The sequence below is a fragment of the Stegostoma tigrinum genome, chromosome 24, assembly GCF_030684315.1.
Source record: "Stegostoma tigrinum isolate sSteTig4 chromosome 24, sSteTig4.hap1, whole genome shotgun sequence".
Classification (NCBI taxonomy): Eukaryota; Metazoa; Chordata; class Chondrichthyes; order Orectolobiformes; family Stegostomatidae; genus Stegostoma; species Stegostoma tigrinum.
This window is the reverse complement of record NC_081377.1, coordinates 12,541,287-12,561,611: the sequence shown is the minus strand read 5'-3', so window position 1 is coordinate 12,561,611 and position 20,325 is coordinate 12,541,287. Positions and strand designations below refer to the sequence as shown.

General features: G+C 39.2%; 1 protein-coding gene across 1 annotated transcript in view; it reads left to right on the top strand.

Moving 5' to 3' along the window:
* The first annotated feature begins 3,594 nt into the window (after window positions 1–3,594).
* The window catches only part of LOC125465063 (uncharacterized), a 60,097-nt gene continuing 43,366 nt past the window's right edge, over window positions 3,595–20,325 (top strand). The window contains exons 1-5 of the mRNA XM_048558146.2: window positions 3,595–3,641; window positions 4,192–4,248; window positions 13,865–13,955; window positions 16,573–16,748; window positions 19,073–19,247. Coding sequence (XP_048414103.1) covers window positions 16,689–16,748; window positions 19,073–19,247 — 235 coding nt within the window. The 5' untranslated portion in view covers window positions 3,595–3,641; window positions 4,192–4,248; window positions 13,865–13,955; window positions 16,573–16,688. The remainder of the gene's footprint in view (window positions 3,642–4,191; window positions 4,249–13,864; window positions 13,956–16,572; window positions 16,749–19,072; window positions 19,248–20,325) is intronic.

Sequence of the window (20,325 nt, the reverse complement as noted above, 5' to 3'; positions counted from 1 at the left end):
AACAGTTTGAAGGTTATTCTGCCAGCAAAGAGAAACAGCAACATCAAAGGCAAGACATGAACATTTGTCTTGTATTGAACCAATCTGCAATATTTGTAAAAATGTTCCACCTGGCCTGCAATTTGGTCATCACCCTTTGGGTGTGCCACATAGAAACTTGTGTCACTTTTGCGCATGATTTTCCTCAAGTTGTGTTTTCCTAAAACAACTGGTAGGGACTGTACTAAATGCAAAGTTGAAAAATAAGAATTGGAACTATCAATTGCAAAGTTCAAAAATAATCACAAATGAACACTCACCAATCAACCACAAATAGCAAAAAATGCTGAGATAGCCCAGTGAAGCCATTCTCTATAGACCCTGAAAATTCCTCTCTGTCTTTTTTCTCCCTTTTATTACACTGAGGACTCATTGTTGGAAATAAATTCTAGAACTTTTAATTTCATTGACAGAATAAAATCAATTTTCTTGGTTCAGTCTGATGTGTATAAAACACCTGAATCTTTGTCTGACAGCGCAGCCCTCCTTCACTGGTGCACAAGTGCGGCCTCGCGTATACTTTTCAGTCTCTGGAACAGGGGCAGGAATTCACCAACCTCTGGCACAGAGACACACGTTGCCAACTGAGCTCAACACCTGCTTCTTATACAATCATAGCTTTCCAAAACAGCCTTCCCAGTGAAGGCTCCTGATGAGTCCAGTTTTGACATTATGCGGCTCCTCCTTCAATTTGATGTGCCACCACTTCAAAGGCTTCCTTAGGTGAAATCTGCTGTTTGGACACCAAGATTCCTATTATTTGTTAAATTGTTTACACTTGAATTTTGACTTTCCTCCACTCCACCCCCACCAACCCCCCCCTCCCCCCCAACCCCCGAGATTGACAATTTTTCTTTTTCCACTTTCCATGTTGTGTGCTTGAGTGAAGGTGGCAATTTTCAGTACTGACGTTTTGTGACTGTAAAATCACAAAGAAACAAATTGCCTCCCACAAATAATCCATGTGTTTTTGACACATTCCATTCATTGCCAGGCACTTCAATCCCACTGTTTGTATCTGAATATAAAACTTCATAGATCCATGGGGGAGGGGAAAATGGAACATTTCTGTAACACTTTTACAGTAACCTAGTTACTTGTAACTACAACATTGGAACGACAGCCTCACAACTGCTTAAACTATGTTCAAAATCCCACCTCCATTGACAGTCACATCATGGCTTTTTTGCAATTGCACGTCAACGGCTTTTGTTCTGGCTAAGAGGGAGGAGTTTTGATGCCAGCACGGGAGAAGATGTTAATGCAAGGTTGTCATCAATTGAGTGCAACTACATGGAGAATAGGAAACACAATCTTCTGACTGAGAGCAAGAGCAGTATCAATTTCAAAGCTTTTGTTGGCTGGTCACCATGCCTCAAAGTCCCAGTGTAGTATGTGGAAACCATTCAATGGCTTTCGTTTCTCTTGATGTTCTGATTTAGTGAGCACAAATCTGTTCAGTTCGTTCACATTGGAAGGTAGTGGGGGAGGGGAGGAACATTTTAAAGGAAACAGAACATAACAGAATATTCATAGAATCCCAACAATGTGGAAGCAGACCATTCAGCACATAAGTCCACACTGACTATTTGAAGAGCATCCTGCGCAGACACACCTCCCTACCCTATCCCCGTAACCCTGCATTCCCCACGACTAGTCCACCTAACCTACCTATTCCTGGGCACCATGGCCAATTTAGTAAGGCCAATGAACCTAACCTGCACACCTTTGAATTGTGGGAGGAAACTGGAGCACCTGGAGGAAACCCACACAGACGTGGGGAGAATGTGCAAACTCCACACAGACAGTCACTCAAGGGTAGAATCGAATGTGTGAGTGAGTCCGACAGGAATACAGAAAGGTAAACACCCTGGACGCCTTGACTTTGGCAGTTTTGAAACTTCAACTTTGTTTCTGGCTACACATATTTGCTAAGAATATTAAGTGCTTTCTGTTTTTATTTCAGATTTCTAACATCCACAGGTTTTGCTTTAGCTGTTGTGGAGCCATGTGTTCGTTCCAGGGAATCTGCTGCTCAGCTTCTATTTAGATCATAGCTTCAAATGGCCCACTTAAGTTGCAAAATGAATCTTGCACAGTTTATAAGGTATCGAGTGCTGAATTCCAGTCAGACAGGATTGAAACTGGACCTTATTGGGCCTTAGGTATTTTTCAATCCCCACCAGTGCAGGCATCACTGTGGTTGGCATGGTCGCTCAGATGTTAGCCCTGATGTCTCTCAGTGCCAGGGACCCAGGTTCAATTCCACTTTCAGGTGACTGTGTGGAGTTTGCACATTCCCCCCAAGTTTGTCTCGGTTTCCTCTCACAGCCCAAAGATGGGTAGGTTCGATGGAGTGGCCATGCTAATTTGTTCGTAGTGTCCAGGGAGAAGCAGGCTAGGTGGATTCCGCTGGGAAATATAGGGTTTATGGGGTAGGGTAGGGAAGTGGGTCTGGGTCGGGATGTTCTTCGGAGGAACAGTGTGGATTCATTAGGCCAAAAAGCCTGCTTTAATGGGAGCACTTTTGCATCCACATCAGATATGTATGGATTCATTCTCATGTCAGTAAATCAGGTTGGCAGATTCCAGGTTGGCAGCATGGTGAAATTTGGTCTCTTTCATGTAATGTTAGATTAATGTCACATCTGTAAACTGGTTGGATGTTAAGATTTATTTACTCTGCCTCACTTTTATCTAATAGGGTTTTCCATTATAAGCAAGTTTATCTGAAGAAACTAATTATGCGGGGGACAGTTCCTAACGCAAGGAAAAAATTCTGTTCTTTGCTCTCTTTCAGTGCCATCACGAAGGTGGATAAATACCACTTCCCTATTTTGTGAACTACCTGTAACATCCATCAAGCCAGTAGCAGATGTGCAGTTGTCAATCACAGGAAGACGCCAGACAGACATGTTCCTGTACTACACTCGCTCGGTCTTAAGGAAAATTTTCAATAGTGTTTTATTCTGTTGGAGATTTATGTTGGTGGTACTGACTTCCTTTACTCTTGCAATTTTCAGCACTCAGTATTTTCACAAAATGTTTTGATAAAATAGATCTGATGACCTATCCAACTGTCTCTGCTGAGCTAGCTAGTTACCTGTTTATCTCAAGCTGTTAATGCATCTGCATTTGTGTGAGAAGTGCTATATTACAAAATGTACATATACTATTGAAATATATATACAAATATTTTTGATGAAATTTCAGTTTGAAAAAAGTGACCATCTATTATTTGAGTTAAATTAAATGTCATCCAGGATTTGTGCTGGAACTTTGCTTTCAAAACATTTGTAAGTGACTTTGATAAAGGAATAGAAAGTTTTCTTACCAAGTTTGTTCGCAGTACCAAGTTACCTTGGACAGTAAAGTTGAAGAAAATTACAAAGAGGAACAGAAAATTGTGAAACAATGTTGATGATTAAGTGAGTGTTCAAAACTGTAGCAGAGAGAGTTCAATCAGGGAAAGTGCAATGTCATCCATTTTCCACCTGAAGAAGTTTAATCAGGGTATTTTCTGAATGGCAGGAATCTAGGAACCATGGAGGAACACAGATGTAGAGCCCCTAGTACAGTATTCATTGAAAGTTTGTGAGCGGGTAAGCAAAACGTAAAAGTTAAAGCATTGTTGTCCTTTGGTTTAAGATTGAAAGAGAAAGGAGTGAAGTTCATGTCATAGCTATGTAGATCTTTAGTTAGCTCCATTTGGGAGGTTGTGTTCAGCATTGGGTAATGCACCTGAGAAAAAATATATTTCCCAGAGCAAATATAGTGTGTTTTCATTGGAATGGAACTGTAACAGATTACAAAAACAGAGGTTTCATTCCCTTGAATTTATAACCTTAAAGCATGATCTAATTGAAACATTAGTAGTTGACACTTGGTAAGCTGTTTCCCTGGAAGGGGAGTGCAGAATGAGGAGGCAGAGCCCAAGTTTTTCAGGGGTGCACTTAAAAAGCCAAGGTAGGTAGATTTGCTGTTGGTCAGGGTATTATGTAATGGAACCAAAGCAGGTAGATGGAGTTAGTTCATGGAGCAGCCATGGTCTAATGGGATAATCAAACAAATTTGAGGAGAAGAATAGCCTAGTCCTGTTCCCATGTTTCCATAAATGTCTTTAATTTTAATTCTCTTCTACCATCGTCACAGCCCAAACTGCACTTGACCAGATTCAAGATTGAATCTTTCTCCTACTTGACAAAAGCAGTAAGTGTTAGTTTTCCTTACTAAAGCAAGTTAAATTAAGTGAATAATTGTGTTAAACATTTTACATTTTATAAATTCTGGTTACATTGTAATGGTAAAAGTGAAAGGGTGTGAAAACTCCTAATTGAAGTTGTCATGTGAATGAATAAGGAACAAGACCACCAAGTGTATTTGTTAAGTTTGAGCTACCTGTCACAGCAGAGCCTATGAGAACTTAAGCCAACTCAGGGGTGCACTGTGCAGTGTCTGGAAGCTCTTAGTTGAAACACCTCAACATTGCTGCTGCACAGGCTTCTTCAATGGCAATGTGTGTGGATATATTGAGTGTTGTTATAAAGCATTGTGCTGTTTCAAAAACAGATGACAATCTGAAGTAGAAGAAATCCAGTGATACCTGGGAAATAACAGCCCAACGACAGCAGAAGAAGGATAAATAAACAGAAGTGAATATCCAGGGTTATCAATAAGAGTAACCCAGATGCAGGGGAGGACCAATAAAGTCAAAGAAAGGCAGACTTGTCAGTTAATTACATAGGAAGAAAGGATCTGAAGGAGGCTATTGGCTTCAAACCTCCTCACCATACAGTGAGATCAAGGCTAATCTTCAACCTTTCTATTTCCCACAAAAACCCCCATGTTCCTTGAGTCCCTTCGAACCCAAGTTGAATGTATTCAAAAAATACTAATGTAAACCATATGGTTTTTGTCAACCGGGGGGTGAAAGGTTATCGGCAATATGCAAAAAAGTGGAGTCGGGTTAAAACCAGGTCAGCCTCAATCTTATTGAAATGTAGAGGAGGGTTAATGGACTGAGTGGCTTACACTTGTTCATTGTCTATAAGTTGGAGCACTTTGTCCATGAGTTGGATCGTAGCACTCTCCATGCCATTGTGGAAGTAACTACCAGGTTTCCAGTGAACAGTTCAAATACCTAACACCAAACTATCTTACAATAATATGGAAGTACCTAAGAATAGAAAAAAATGAAGGAAAACATTCATTAGTTGATTCTTAAATATTATACAAATAAGTATATACATGGTAAAGTGGAGTCAATACAGCAGCGGTAGTCAACTTATTTATAAGATGTCTGGAATCATGATAAATTACAGCACCCAATGTTATCTCTCTGCTCGCTCCTGCTCAGCATTGGTCCTACATTCAGGAACTCAACGAGTTCCTCTTTCTACTCAAAAACTTGAATTGCTAGGTCGGTTATATACATTAAAGCAAATAGAATGAACAGTACAGCAAGATGTGATGGGACGTGAACCTAAATGGACTTTGTAGTGCCACAATTCCAATGTTATCCCATCAATTAGTGACTTCAATTTCTTTAATTTGTTTTATACTTGTTCAGTCTGTTGAACTACAGCAAACATTTTGAGTGTACTAGCTAACTGTATCTTGACCTGTTTGTGAGTCTTCTGGTAGGAGTTCAATACCAGTGTTGTATTCTTCTCAATAATCTCCTTAAGTCAGACAGAGATCAGGACTGACATTAACAAAGAGCTCAGTTCTCCTGTGTATGTGCATGAGTTTGGTTAGTCCTACTCTGGCCTGTATGTGAGCCCTAATCGTTTATGGTGTCCTCAGAGCAGCAATTAACCTGCATTATCTTTCCAGGCCAGCTCCCCACAGTAAACATCTATCTTTGTTCTATCCATTTTAAAATAAGCAGCTGCTCAAAATTTAATTCTCTACTTCAACTCTTAGTTTCAAACCAAAAAATAAGAAAAATAAAAGAATAGTGACGGTCTCAAAAATCACTTCTGACAGTTGCCTTTGTTTTAAATTGTGAACGCAGACATCAGTTGAAGTAAAGAGATTCCCTGTTTCTCAAGCAATTAAATAAGGTGCTCCAGTAAGCTTTTTTCCATGGTAATACATATATGCCATAAATTTGCACAGATAAAAAAGTATCTTGGTGTTGACAAGATGCTGCATTTACTTAAATAAAAGAGAAGTATTCTCATAAGGTGTAATACCAGTGCATTTTCTCAATGCTTAGTGAAAACACAGCTACAAATGTGGAAAAGCAACGGTAAGTGAAAACTGAGCAAAATGTGTCGCTGTTTGTATTTGCCACAAAGATAAATATTTCTAGATGAGTGACTCTGATGACCAACAATTTAAAGAGTACAATACTACAAAACAATATGATAAATCATTTAAAATTATGGAACAGCAAAAGAAATAGAAGCAGCTTTTCCCTCTATTTGAGAAGTGTAGAAAAAGAAACAGGAGACTTAAGGTTAAATGTTTGAGATTGAAAATAAAGAGCAGATTCTTTGTCTCATAGAGAATTGTCAGGCTGGGGACCCACTTGCAGGTTTAATTGTTGAGCCAGAAATTTTATCGACATTCTGAACGAGTTTGTAGGGTAGTTGTAGGAAAAGATGAAATAAGCCAGGAAAATGTCATTGAAAATATTTGTTCATGCAGAAGGTTACCACCAATGTAGTCAGTTTGATCTGAATAGTCTGACTCTTTATTCTAACTTCTGTGTTTGAAGTAATTAATACTGACTCTGAGATTCAATCAATCAGCGTGTCAGACTTACATGACATGCATTACATCGCCAATTTCATTCAATTCATCCTGAATCTGAAACAAAATGACAGGTTGAACATAGACGGAATTGCCAATCCAGTTACTGTATCATTCTCTATGCACAGTATCTTCAAGGAACACAGACTCTATTCTGGCCTTTGCTCATTTTACTTAACATTAATATTTGTAGGCATGAGATTTGTCAAGTTATTTTGTCCATTCTAGTTCAACTGAACAGTAAGTAAACTCTCTGCTCCAAGTTTTTTTTAATATATTTCTGACAGTGTGAAGCATTGCACACTGCTAATATGATAGTCATAGTGCCGGATAAAGTAATTTTTGGGGTCAATGAAATTTACAAAGAACTGATTGCTGAAATTTTGCAGTTTTCAGATTGTAGGGGTAAGCATTTAATTCTGGCTAAGAACAGGCAGAAAGTGGGAATGGCTCCAAAATATCAAAATACCTGCATCATAGCTAGGCAGGGTGGTTAAGGAGGCATTTAGAATGCAAGCTTTCATTGCTCAGACCATTGAGTAAAGGAGTTTGGTAGGATGTTGGTGAGGCCACTTATGGAGTACTGCATACAGTTCTGGTCGCCCTGCTGTAGGATGTATATATTTAAATGAGAGAGGCTTCAGAAGAGATTTACCGGGATGTTGCTGGGATTGGAGGGTTTGAGTGATAAAGACAGGCTGGATAGGTTGGAACTTTTTTTCACTGGAAGATTAGAGGTTGAGTGTTCACCTTATTGAGATGTATAAAATCATGAGGAACGTAGATAAGTTGAATAGCAAAGGTCCTTTTCTCTCGGCTGGGGGTGTTCAAAGCCTGGGGACATATTTTTAAGGTGAGAGAAGAAAGATTTGAATGGGACCTGAGGAGCAACATTTTCACACATTGGGAGTTTCGTATGTAGAATGAACTGCCAAAGTTTTAAATATAGGTGCAGTTACAACATTTAAAAGGCATTTGGACAGATACATAAATAAGAAAGCTTTAGGGGGATGTGGACTAAATGCAGGTAAGTGGGACTAGATTAGTTTAGGAAATGTGATTGGCACACGGACGAGTTGGACTGAAGGGTTTATTTCTGTGTTGCATGACTCTGTAACTGTTGATGAGGGTAATGGGGTTTTAAATCAATTAGGGACTTTGCCTCTAATGGAAATGCACACTCTCATTGTACAATTAATGGAATCGATAGTGCCAAAAAACATACCAAGAACCTATTTTTGAAATGTACTTATTTATCCGATTTCTGATGTAGTACATGCAGCTAACTGAACAAACATAGAACAATTCATAGTTGTTTTCAATTTAAGTTCAATTATATCATTCAATCAAATTTAATAAAATAAAAGGGCATTTAAAAGCACGATTTTCATCTCAGGTAATCCAAAAAATAGTTCCACTTTTTCCGCACAATATTATTCCTACTGTTTGATCTAACACTAGCATCATTTCACGTAATCAGGTTGTTTTCACATTTCATTTATCTCCTTCATGTTCGATATTAAAGTAACATGCCTTAATAACTTTGAAATGATGAAGAATTCAATGTTGATTGTTCTTAACAAACAAAAACATATCTAGCCTTGGGCTATTTTGTTGAAACTGGTAGCAAGCAATATATTAATGCATCTTTGGAGAATAGACATTAAATGAAGCACAGTTTTCCAATGATGCTGTATTAATGTAGTGATTGTGTAAGTGAATAACTGCAGTTTGGAGGTTGAATTGAGAACTCACTTTTCTTTAAACTTAGAACATTTATGGATTGGAAAATTTCCATTTGTCTTTTAGTGTTAGAGTTGGCCAAAAGTAGGTAATTCAGCTTTTTTCTGATGAAGAGTCTCGGCCCAAAACGTTAGCTTTTGTGCTCCTAAGATGCTGCTTTGGCCTGCTGTGTTCATGCAGCTCCACACTTTGTTATCTCGGATTCTCCAGCATCTGCAGTTCCCAATATCTCTAATTCAGCCCAATCCCACTTCCAAACTCTTGAACAATAGTCCGATAGGTCTTGTTATGTCATGGTAACATCAAAGCTCAGGGCTGAAAAAGCCTTTTGAAAAAGCAGTGATAAAGAGGCTATTGGTCCCATAAAACCCTATAAGTGTCAGTAGCTTGGTAGTACAGAACTTGAACATTCATGAAAAGAGAGACACATTGTCATCAAAACAAATACAAGAATGTCAAATTTCAAATGATTATAACACTTTATACCACCAGAGAAAAGGGATGCTGATTGGTTGACAAATTGACTATGATTGGCCAAAGCATTACCAAGGAGAAAACCGTCAGCTCTCAGTGTTTTAAATAGCTCAAAAGGCTGAAGGCTCAGATGCATTCCTGTAGTTTGTAAAGACTGTGTCACTATATATAAATATAGATTGCTTCTAGTAAATGTGACTAAGCTACTCTATGAGCTTGACTGAGTATCTAATATTGATCATCTTACCTTAAAATTAGCTATTATAGCTCTTAGCGCACTCAGAATTATTCAACAAGTGCCGCCCGAATCACAGAATCCCATCTCTCAGTGGCCACTTGTATTGGATTTTGCAATGGCTGGTTGAGTACCGTCTATACTTTGCCTATTATAACCATGTTATTTGATTAAATCAGACAAACATCGGAACATATGACCCATGTAATTGGCAACATATCAAATTTGATAATCATACATGATGTTCCTCAATTAGATGGTATTTGTGGAAAATAGCACTCACTTAACACTGCATTTATTAAACAACCCTGAATGCATTACTGGCTACATTAACAATCAATTTATGAGTCCAGGCCATAACATCACTTCTTTATGTTTGCTACAAGTGATATGCATTCACCTTTTCTCTGCCATCAAAAGGAATGTAGCCAATCCATGCACACTTTATTTTGAATTACCCGGAAGCACAAGGAACCCATGGCTCATCACTGGTTACTCCATGGAATTGCCTTAGACAATCTGAGTGAACCAGCTAGCGATCAAAACCGTTTTCTTCTGTAGCAGTTGTTGTGACTTTTTAAAAAAAAAATGACATTCTTATGCTTGTCTTGATAAGTGGAAGACAAAAACCTTTGGTGAACTTCAATTTCTCTCGACATCCAGCATTCCCTACACCTACCAGCCTTGGCCTTCACCCCAATAGAAACACACTGTCCCTGGACTCTCGTTATCTCATTTTTAAGAGACTTTACATTTTCCAGTCGTCCCTTTACCTGCGAACCTCCGTCCCCAATTAACTTTTGAAAGTTCTTGCCCAATACCATCAAAATTAGCCTTACTCTGAATTAGAACTTTAACTTTTACATCTAGGCTATCCTCTTCCTTCACTATTTTGAAACTAATATAGTTACAGTCAATGACCCCAAAGTTCTCCCCCACTGACCGCTCAGTCACCTGCCCTGCCTTTTTTCCCAACAGTAGGTCAAGTTTAACACCTTCTCTAGTCGGTACATCCATATGCCCAATCAGGAAATTTTCTTGTACACACTCAACAAATTCCATCTCCATCCAAGCCGTTAGTACTTTGGCAGTCCCAGCCTGTGTTTGGAAAATTGATGTTTTGTTCAAGGATAAGAAGTAAGCATATTTCCCGTATATATTTGCTGTATAGACAGCAGAGATTGAGTAATTCACTAAAAGAGTATAATGGCAGTAGGAGTACACTTAAGAGGGAAATCAGGAGAGCAAAAAGGGGACAATGGATAGCTTTGGCAAAAACAGTTAGGGAGAATCCAAAGGGATCCTACATTAAGGACAAAAGGGTAACGAGGGAGAGAATAGGGCCCTGTAAAGATCAGTAAGGCAGCCTATGTGTGGAACTGCAGGAGATTGGGAAGATGCTAAATGAGTATTTTGCATCAGTATTCACAGTGGAGAAAGGTATGGAAGATAGAAAATGTGAGGAAGTAAATAGCGACATCTTGAAAAATATCCATATTACAGAGGAGGAGGTTCTGGATATTTTAAAATGCGTAGAGGTGGATAAACCCCTGGGACCCTTTTCAGGTGTACCCTAGAAGTCTGTGGGAAGCTAAAGAAGTGATTGCTGGGCCCGTTGCTGAGATGGCTGTATCATTGATAGCCACAGGTCAAGTGCCAGATGTCTACAGATTGGTATTTAAGAAAGGTGATAAGGAAAAGCCAGGGAACTGTAGACTGGTGAGCCTGACACCAGCAGTGGGCAAATAGTTGGAGGAAATCCTGAGGGACAGTATTAAAGTATTTGGAAATGCAAAAACTGATTAGGGCTAGTCAACATGCCTTTATGCATGGGAAGTTGAGTTTTGCTAAAATGATTGAGTTTCTTGAAGAAGTATCAAAACAGGTCATTGAGTGCAGAGAGGCTGACATGATCTATATGGACTTCAGTAAGGCGTTCAATAAGGTTCCTCATTGCAGACTGGTTAGCAAGGTTAGATCACATGGAATACAGAGAGAGCCAGCCATTTGGATAAAGAACTGGCTCGAAGGTAGAAGGTGGTGGTGGAGGGTTGTTTTTCAGATTGGAGACCTTTGACCAGCGGTGTCCTGCAAGGATCAGTGCTGGTTCCACTGTGTTTACATCATTTATATAAATGATCTGGATATGAATACAGGAGGTATGGTTAGTAAGTTTACAGAGACTCCAAAATTGGAGGTGTAGTGGACAGTGAAGAAGGTTACCTCAGAGTACAATGGGAACTTGATCAGATGGGTCAATGAGCCAAGGAGTGACAGATGAAGTTTAATTTAGATAAATGTGAGGTGTTGCATTTTGGAAATGCAAACCAGGGCAGCACATAAACACTTGTTAGGTACTGGGGCATGTTACTGAACAAAAAGATGTTGGAGTGCAAGTTCATAGTTCCTTGAAATTGGAGTCGCAGGTAGATAGGAGAGGGAACAAGGCATTTGGTATGTTTGCCTTTATAGGTCAGTGCATTGAGTATAGGTGTTGGGAGGTCATGTCGCAGCTGTAGAAGACATTGGTTAGGCCATTTTTGGAATACTGTGTGTAGTTCTGGTCTCTGTACTATAGGAAGGAAGTTGTGAAACTTGAAAGGGTTCAGAAGAGATTTACAAGGATGTTGCCAGCGTTGGAGGGTTTGAACTATAAAAAGAGGCTAAATAGGCTGGGGCTATTTTTTTCTGGAGCATCAGAGGTTGAGGAGCGACCTTATAGAGGTTTGCAAAATCATGAGCAGCATGGATAGGGTGAATAGCTAAGATTTTTTCCCCCAGCGTAGGGAAGTCCACAAATAAAGGACAAAGGTTTACAGTGAGAGGGGAAAGATTTGAAAGGGACATAAGGGACAACTTTTTCAGTTCTGAGGGTGATGTGTGTATGGAATGTACTGCCGGAGGAAGTTTTGAAGGCTGGTACAATAACGACATTTGAAAGCCATCTGGATGGGTACACGAATATGGAGGGGTTAAAAGGAAATGGGCCAAATGCTGGCAAATGGGACTAGATTAATTTAGGATATTTGGTTGACATGGACGAGTTGGACTGAATGGTCTGTTTTTGTGCTGAACAACTCTATGGCTCTATGGCCCATCCCTCTTCACAGCTTGTTGCTCTAGCACTATTGAATTCTGAATACTGCAGCACTTTGAAATGTAATACCATGCTTGGAAAACTTTTATTCCAAATATTTATTGCCCTTTAAAAACTTTACCTTTTCCCCTTAAATTCCAGACGGGAAACATCTCTCCGTGTTCAGAGACAGCTCTCATTGGTCCCTGAGAATGAGGAACTGAAGTTTTTTCAGTGGTTCCCATTTTGCTGCCTTCAAATAATCTGAACAGGAATGACTTCATATTGGTTAACTTTAGGAAATCTGAAAGATTATAAAAAAACAATTTCATTGGAGGATTTGACACAATGGTGATTGAGTTTGGGCCATTTTGATCAGAAGACACAGTTAGATTGCATTAGAAGTTACTAATCAGGAATGGAACAAGCATGGTGATGGCTTTCAATTTACTGAAAATCAATGTAAAATTACTTAGATTGAAATAGGACGTGTTGAATTTTTAAATTCCTGTTTGATTCATGTACAGCAATTGAGTTGAGTGTGAGCAGATTGGAGGACAGGGAAATGGATTATTCAATTTCAAGGCCTTTGAAATTATTTAACTTTCTACAAATTGTGAATCTGATTCCCCTTGAACACCCTTTGAGAACCAAATGTGCAACTTTGCGCAGCCAATAACTCTGGATATTTTGTTCTCTTCTCATCACATCTCCTATCAAATTGGTAGGATGGGAAATACTCCCTTGACTACACTCACTTATACAGGGTAAGATAATCAGAGCCAAGTTGAACTGGAAGGTAAACATTTGCACAGTTGGATCTGCTTAATTAACAAGTAATACTATTGAAGAAGTAGAGCGTGTTTTATTTTAACCATTTATCATTTTAGATTCAGAGGCTTCAAATACTTTTCACATTTTGCAAGTAGAGCTATAAGTTTATATAATCTCCTGACAGTTATATTTTGAACTGCCCCTGCCCAAGCATATTTCTGAATTAACAAGGTGTAAAACTGGATGAACACAGCAGGCCAAGCAGCAAAGAGGAACAGGAAGGCTTCCTGCTCCTCTGCCGCTGCTTGGCCTGCTGTGTTCATCCAGCTCTGCACCTTGTTATCTCAGATTCTCCAGCATCTGCAGTTCCTACTATCTCTGAAGGTATTTCCGAATTAATTGGCTCCAAGAAACCATTCTCATTATAAACTAAAACCAAAATGATTCTCTGGTCTAATGTAATCTTGACTCAAAAGTAAATTGCATGAGTTTAAATATTCATGAAGAAATGATCTTCTTTCATAGACCTGGTTTACCCTACCTTTTGAACATATGCATATGTTATATCACAAAGAGCAGAAATTAGATAATAAATGTGGATGCTGCAGTAATTATTTCTGAACTCAGTTTAAAAAAATATACTTACCATCTCTTATCAGGCTGTACTCTAATGGACATAGCTCATTGATTGTTGACATGTGTTGGTGAAAAGAGAAAGTCATTGTTTGCATTCTTGGTAACTCATCAAATGCTTTGCCTTAAAGGTTGAGTTTCAAGACCCAGCTCCAAGCACAGCGACAAGACAACTGTGTGAAAGTCTCACATTCGCTTCAGAATCACAACAGGAGCAGACAGGTCTGAGTCTGTTTTTTATAATGAGAAAGCTACGAAAAGGTACCAATATTCCCCCATTAACAAGGTCAACATTAGGCTTTTTGAGACAACAACCTTGCTGCATTCATAGAAATTCAACCACATCAGATTTTATTGCTGAATGATCAGATTCTCAAATTCAGAGTTAAGAAAAGTAATTCCATTGTCAATTGATCTCATCAAGTTGCAATGGTTTAATTAATGACAGCGAAAAGCAACATCTGAAGACAACTTCGAAGATACTGCATTGAGTTCCGTCAAAGTGAGGAAGAGTCACAGAGTTGAAACTTTGTTGTAGTTCTATTCTGACTCACACCTTCTTGAATATGATCTTTATGAGGGCCTGATTAGTGACTTTACCTAGAAAATGAAGATTTCAAAGCTTTCTACATGTATAAAAGCAAAATATCGCAGATCCTCTCAGTCTGAAATATAAAAATGCTGGAAATATTCAAAAAATCATGTAACATCTGTGACGGAACAAAGTGAAAACTATTGCCTGATTTGCTGAATACTTCTGTATTCTACTCATATATATAAAGCTATATTGGTAATTACTGAGGTTTTGAAATGAAGTTCTGAGGAAAATTCATCGGACCTGAAAGGTTAACTCTGTTTCTTTTCATCACAGATGCTGCCAGACCCGCTGAGCTTTTCCAGCAACTTTCGTTTTTGTTGTTGTTGATAATAACTTCCTCACTGCCTGTAAGGTTTGTATGCAGCCTCTGTTTGATGCTTCATGATGATAATGCTGTAACATTGCAATGTTAAACTTTAATAATTTGCAATCCTTGAATACTGTTACTTTTTTAAAAAAGCAGGCATTTGCACTTTTTTTTATATACTCTATTCTGAGAAGAGGAAACGTTTCATTTCTGTCACCATGGTATTCAGACTTGGTATGAGTTAGTGATGCAATACATATGCTTGTATAAGATATTAAATCTCAAATTCACATACAGACAATTCTGGTTAACTGGTCACATTTCCTGTAAAATCAATTCAAAGAAAAGAGGAACCTGCACATAGAAAGCATTGTTCACATTCTCAGGATGTCCCAAAGTGCTTCACAGCGAATGAAGAGTTTTTAAAATTAACTTGCTGTTGTAAAGGAGAAAACAGGACCACTGAGTTGTGCACTGCAAACTCACAGGATAATAAGTGGGAGAAATCACTGGATGGTTGGTTTTCAGTGCTTTTTGATTGAAGGGAAAGCGTTGGCGTGGACATGGGAAGGAGTGACCTAGGGTGCTTAACATTCATTTTCACAGATGGACTGAAGCTTGATTGAAAATCTCAGCTGTAAAAAAAGCACCTCCGACTGTACAGTGCTCCAAGAGCAGCAAGCTCCAGTTTCTGAAGTGGAACTTAATCCTCTAAACTTATACTTGAATCAGGCCATTCAGATATAATGCATAAAACTCACGGATATTGCAAGAATTAATCAGATAATGAGGTTGCAACTTTCTTGACCAAAGAAACCTAAAGTTTCCAGGTGGCCTGTCCAAAGCCAGTAAATTCTGCACAAATAATTTCAAACAGTTTTTCACAGAAATGCACTGATGGTACAATGAACTTCACGCGATATTTCTTAAATTGTTTTCCAAGGCTGAAGTAGTGTCTTCCATATTCACTCATGTGATAAAGCTGTTGCCTGCAAAGTCACCATCTATCGTCCTTGAGAAGGTGGTGGTGAGGCACTTCCTTGAATATAACTAAGTTATAGGCTTGCTCGGCCACTTCAGATGTCAAGTAAGAGCCAATCACTGGAGTCATTTGCGGATTAGATCAGATAAGGACAGCAGATTTCATTGCTAAAATGGCATTAGTGAATCAGTTAGGGTTTTTATGAAAATTTGACAATTTTCTGATTTATTTAATTAATTTACTTTAAATTCTGTGGTTCGTATGATGGAATTGTTATTCAGGAGCATTTCAGTACAGAAGAAAAATACAGCAGATTCTTGAAATTTGAAATAAAAACTAAATGTGCTGAAAGCACGTGATGAGCGGTGACTTGATAGAGGTGCATTTGAAGTGAGTTGAGGAAGATATCAGGAAGACGTCAGAGGTAAGTTCTTTACTCAGAGTAGTAGGAGTGTGGAATGCATTGTAAGAGAGGGTCATGGAGTCGGCCTCAATAGGGGCATTTAAGTGGCTATTAGATAGGCATATGGATGAAGGTATAAGGTAGGGTGGAGGTTAGATGGACCTTAGGTTTAGGGTAAAAGTTCAACACAACATCGTGTGCCGAAGGGCCTGTACTGTGCTGTACTGTTCTATATCCTATGTTCTAAAGCGCTCAGCAAGTCAGCCAGCATCTGTGGGGAGAGAAACAGCAAACACTTAGGGTGTTATGCCCTTCATCATAGCTGAGGGGCCTTGAGGGGCCTCTCTTCTGCTCTCCACAGATACTACCTTGTCTGCTCAATATTTCCAGCATTTTATGATTTTATCTCCAAGCCTTTACTTCTGTAACCATGCTGCATGATTATGACTCAACTAGTCCAGTAATATAATCACAAGCTACCATACCCAATGCTTAGCTGTTATTGCCAGCCTCTATCATTCACTTATGTTTGATTTAATGTTTCCACAGATGGGTTGATTCAAAAGTTTATTAGCTTGCAAGAGGAGAGTAAAGAGTCAAGGAAGAGAATTATAAGAATTGAAAATGACATTGAGTGCATTAGATTAGGACTGGCCAAACTGCAAATGGAATGGGAATACAGGCAGCACCATTTGTTGACAGAATGGCATGACACCAAAGAACAGGTAATTAAACTATTTCTCCATTTCCTGCTTTAAAACCTAATATTCCTATTGTTTAAACATATGTTCAATGCCACCATGATGTTGCCCTCTTCACACACTTAGATATCCAAGAACAAGATATATCAATTGAAAATTATAACCAACAATGATTTATAAAACACAGACATAGTAGATTCTGTCAGACACATATAAATGTGTTACAGTGAGATTCTATCATATTCTAAACTCACAAACCAGCAATGCTTCCCTTCTACACTCATACACATCCACACATAGGCACACACATACCTCACCCCTTCCTCTCCCAACACACACGCACACGCATCCACACATACATCCACAGAAATATCCACTCAGACAAGCACATGGGAACACTCATACACGCAAGCCTCAAGCACTCATACAGATTCATTCACACACATCACAGGCAAATCCCAAATGTGTAAAATGGTGTTTGTGGGTAAAAGGATGTTGCAACATGATGGTCAGCATGGACTGATTGGACCAAAGGGTCTTTTTCCGTGCTGTATGACTCCATGACTCTATAACCAATCATCTTTCCAATGACTGACTCTAAGGTGTTAATAATGTACAGTGGTAGACAATTAGCAACTATTGTTTCTTAATAAGGTGAGGATCTTGTTTGAATAACACATAGTTTAATATGCAACAGTAGCTGGTTCATTTGGCATTGGGATGAATGTTACTAAAATTGGCTAAGTGTCAGTTTTGGCAAGTTTCACGGTGGGGTTCTTTCTGAGAGCCTTTGCATGTTTTCTTATGCAATTTTCCAGCCTTACTTTATTATCTGCATTCTACTGCAATAGTGTCCACAATGGTATTCTTCCACCACAGACGTAAGTATGAGCCACTGTTAGGACTTCCGAGGATTCCTGGTATCTGGACACCCACAGATGCCCAGCACAGTTCCTGTCAATTGCCATAGGCACATCAAGCAGAAGGAATTTGGCAAATGAATCATGCCTTGAGATACTGGTGAACTGATGAAGGTCTGGAGGCAAGCGATAAGCTGGAGTCACTAGGTTGCTGCTTTGACTTTCACATTGGATTTTGTTACCATCTAGTTTCTAACAATCATATTACAAAATACCGAATGGCCTGGACAGAGTGGATGTTGCAAAGAGGTTTCCATTAGCAGGAGAGACTAGGACCTCAGGGCACAGCCTTCTAATAAGGAGAAGACCCATTAGAACAGAGATAAGGAGAAAAAACTTTTTCAGCCAGAGAGTGATGAATCTATGGAATTCATTGCCACAGAAGACTACAGAGGCCCGATCATTGAGTATATTTAAGACAGAGAGAAGTATGTTCTTGATTGTCAAGATGATCAAGGGTTAGGGGGAGAAAGCAGGAGAATGGGGTTGAGAAACATCAGCCATGACTGAATGGGGAGTTAACTTGATGGGCTGAATGGCCTAATTTCTGTTCCTATGTCTTATGGTCATATAATCCTTTCACATGGAAGTATGGAAACCTGCATATCAATGAGGCAGGACAAGTGTCATAATCACAATGATAATGTATGCTAATGTATGCAAATAGATCCCCCTTCACTCACCAATGAGAACCTGCTCCCACCATTCAACACTTGGTTGGAGAATGAAATTTTTCACTTTTGATGTCGAGAAGCTCCTCTTTGGCCACTTCACACAGTTCCACTAATACCACTAAGCCATTGCCTCCCCTTTACAAGTAATAGAAGTGTTATCAACTTAGTGTTGTGACAAGTGTTACAAGAAGCATACACGTAGATCATTCAATCCCTAAGCCTGTTCTGACACTCAGAGCTGATTTGCTTCATAATTCCATTTATGATCTTGGTGATGCATCCCATGCTACATTTACCGAACAAAAGGCTGTGAATAGAGTATGGCTGATATATTCTACAGTTGGCCCACAACCTCACTTGCTGCTACACTTATTACAATGGGTAGTATTTGCAGCCAATTTCAAGCTGATGTGTGACATGCTTTGCAGTAAAACATTACACTCAAAATCTAAATAAAACATGCCTGATAAATTAAAATCAGACTGTTTGAGTTTTAGATCAGTTGGATTTCAATGAGAAAAGATCATTTAAGCACTTCCAGTGAAAAATTTTATCATACTTCTCACCTGAAGCGTTAACCACTTTTTCTCTTTCAAATGCTGAATGATCTGTACTATTCTGCATTCAGCACTAGTGACATGATGTTACGATCCAGTATATCTTGTGGATTATGAATCGTCGATTACCAGGAAATAAGACGAGGAAGATGACAGAAAACTCAAAGCAATCTGCTGTTATTCATTGAATTCTGCAGGTGTGTGATGAATGCAGTGAGCAGACAATGGACAGCAAGGAGGTGAACAAATCATTGAGAGCCAAGACGTCAGAAGCGGCAACCCAGCTTCATCATGTAACATGCCGACAGAGGAAAGATCATACAGTGAGGAATGGAGTAGATCATGCCTGCAGTGAACAGGTTACTGAAACAGGTACTTCATGAATAATTTTCAAATGTACATTATTATTCTTTTTCCATTCTCTTTTCTTTGTAATTGAGTTTGACATCATGAAGTTGTAGCGAATATGCTTATGTCACTGGATCCTGACCAGCATGACATGACTAAATAAATCTCCAATCAACCTGGTTTTGAGCAAGGGAAATCATGTTTAAATCATTTATTCAGTTTCTTTGAGGAAGTCATAACAAAAGTGGCTAAAGCAAAATCTGTAGATGTGGTAAACTTGGATTTTCAATTCGGCAAGGTGCAGCAGGAACATTACACAAAAGACAAGCAATTATAGTGTCAGGGTTACATATCAGTATGGATAAAGAATTAGCAAGCTAACAGGATGCAAAATCTCTAGTTAGGCCCCATTTGAATACTGTGCCCAATTTTGGGCCCCACACCTCAGGAAGGCCATACTGGCGCTGGAGCATGTCCGGCAGAGATTCACACCGATGATCCCTGGAATGGTAGGTTTAACGTAAGGTGAACGGCTGAGGATCCTGGGATTGTATTCATTAGAGTTTAGAAGGTTGAGGGGAGATCTAATAGGAACTTACAAGATAATGCATGCCTTAGAAGGGATGGACGCTAGGAAGTCGTTTCCGTTAGGCGGATAGACTAGGACCCGTGGGCACGGCCTTAGAATTAGAGGGGGTAAATTTAAAATGGAAATGAGGAGACATTTCTTCAGCCAGAGAGTGGTGGGCCTGTGGAATTCATTACCACGGAGTGCAGTGGAGGCCGGGGCGTTAAATGTGTTCAAGGCAGAGATTGACAAATTCTTGATCTCACAAGGAATCGGGGGCTACGGGGAGAGTGCAGGGACGTGGAGTTGAAATGCCCATCAGCCATGATTAAATGGCGGAGTGGACTCGATGGGTCGAATGGCCTTACTTCCACTCCTATTTCTTATAGTCCGAAAAAGTGAGACAATTTTTTTTCATATGGGCAATATGTAAAATAGTGCCACAGGAACTATTGTGGGGCCCTCCATTATTTGTGGTCTATATTAATTAGGATAAAAGGGCCGACTATATGTTAGCTAAATGTGTGGATGACA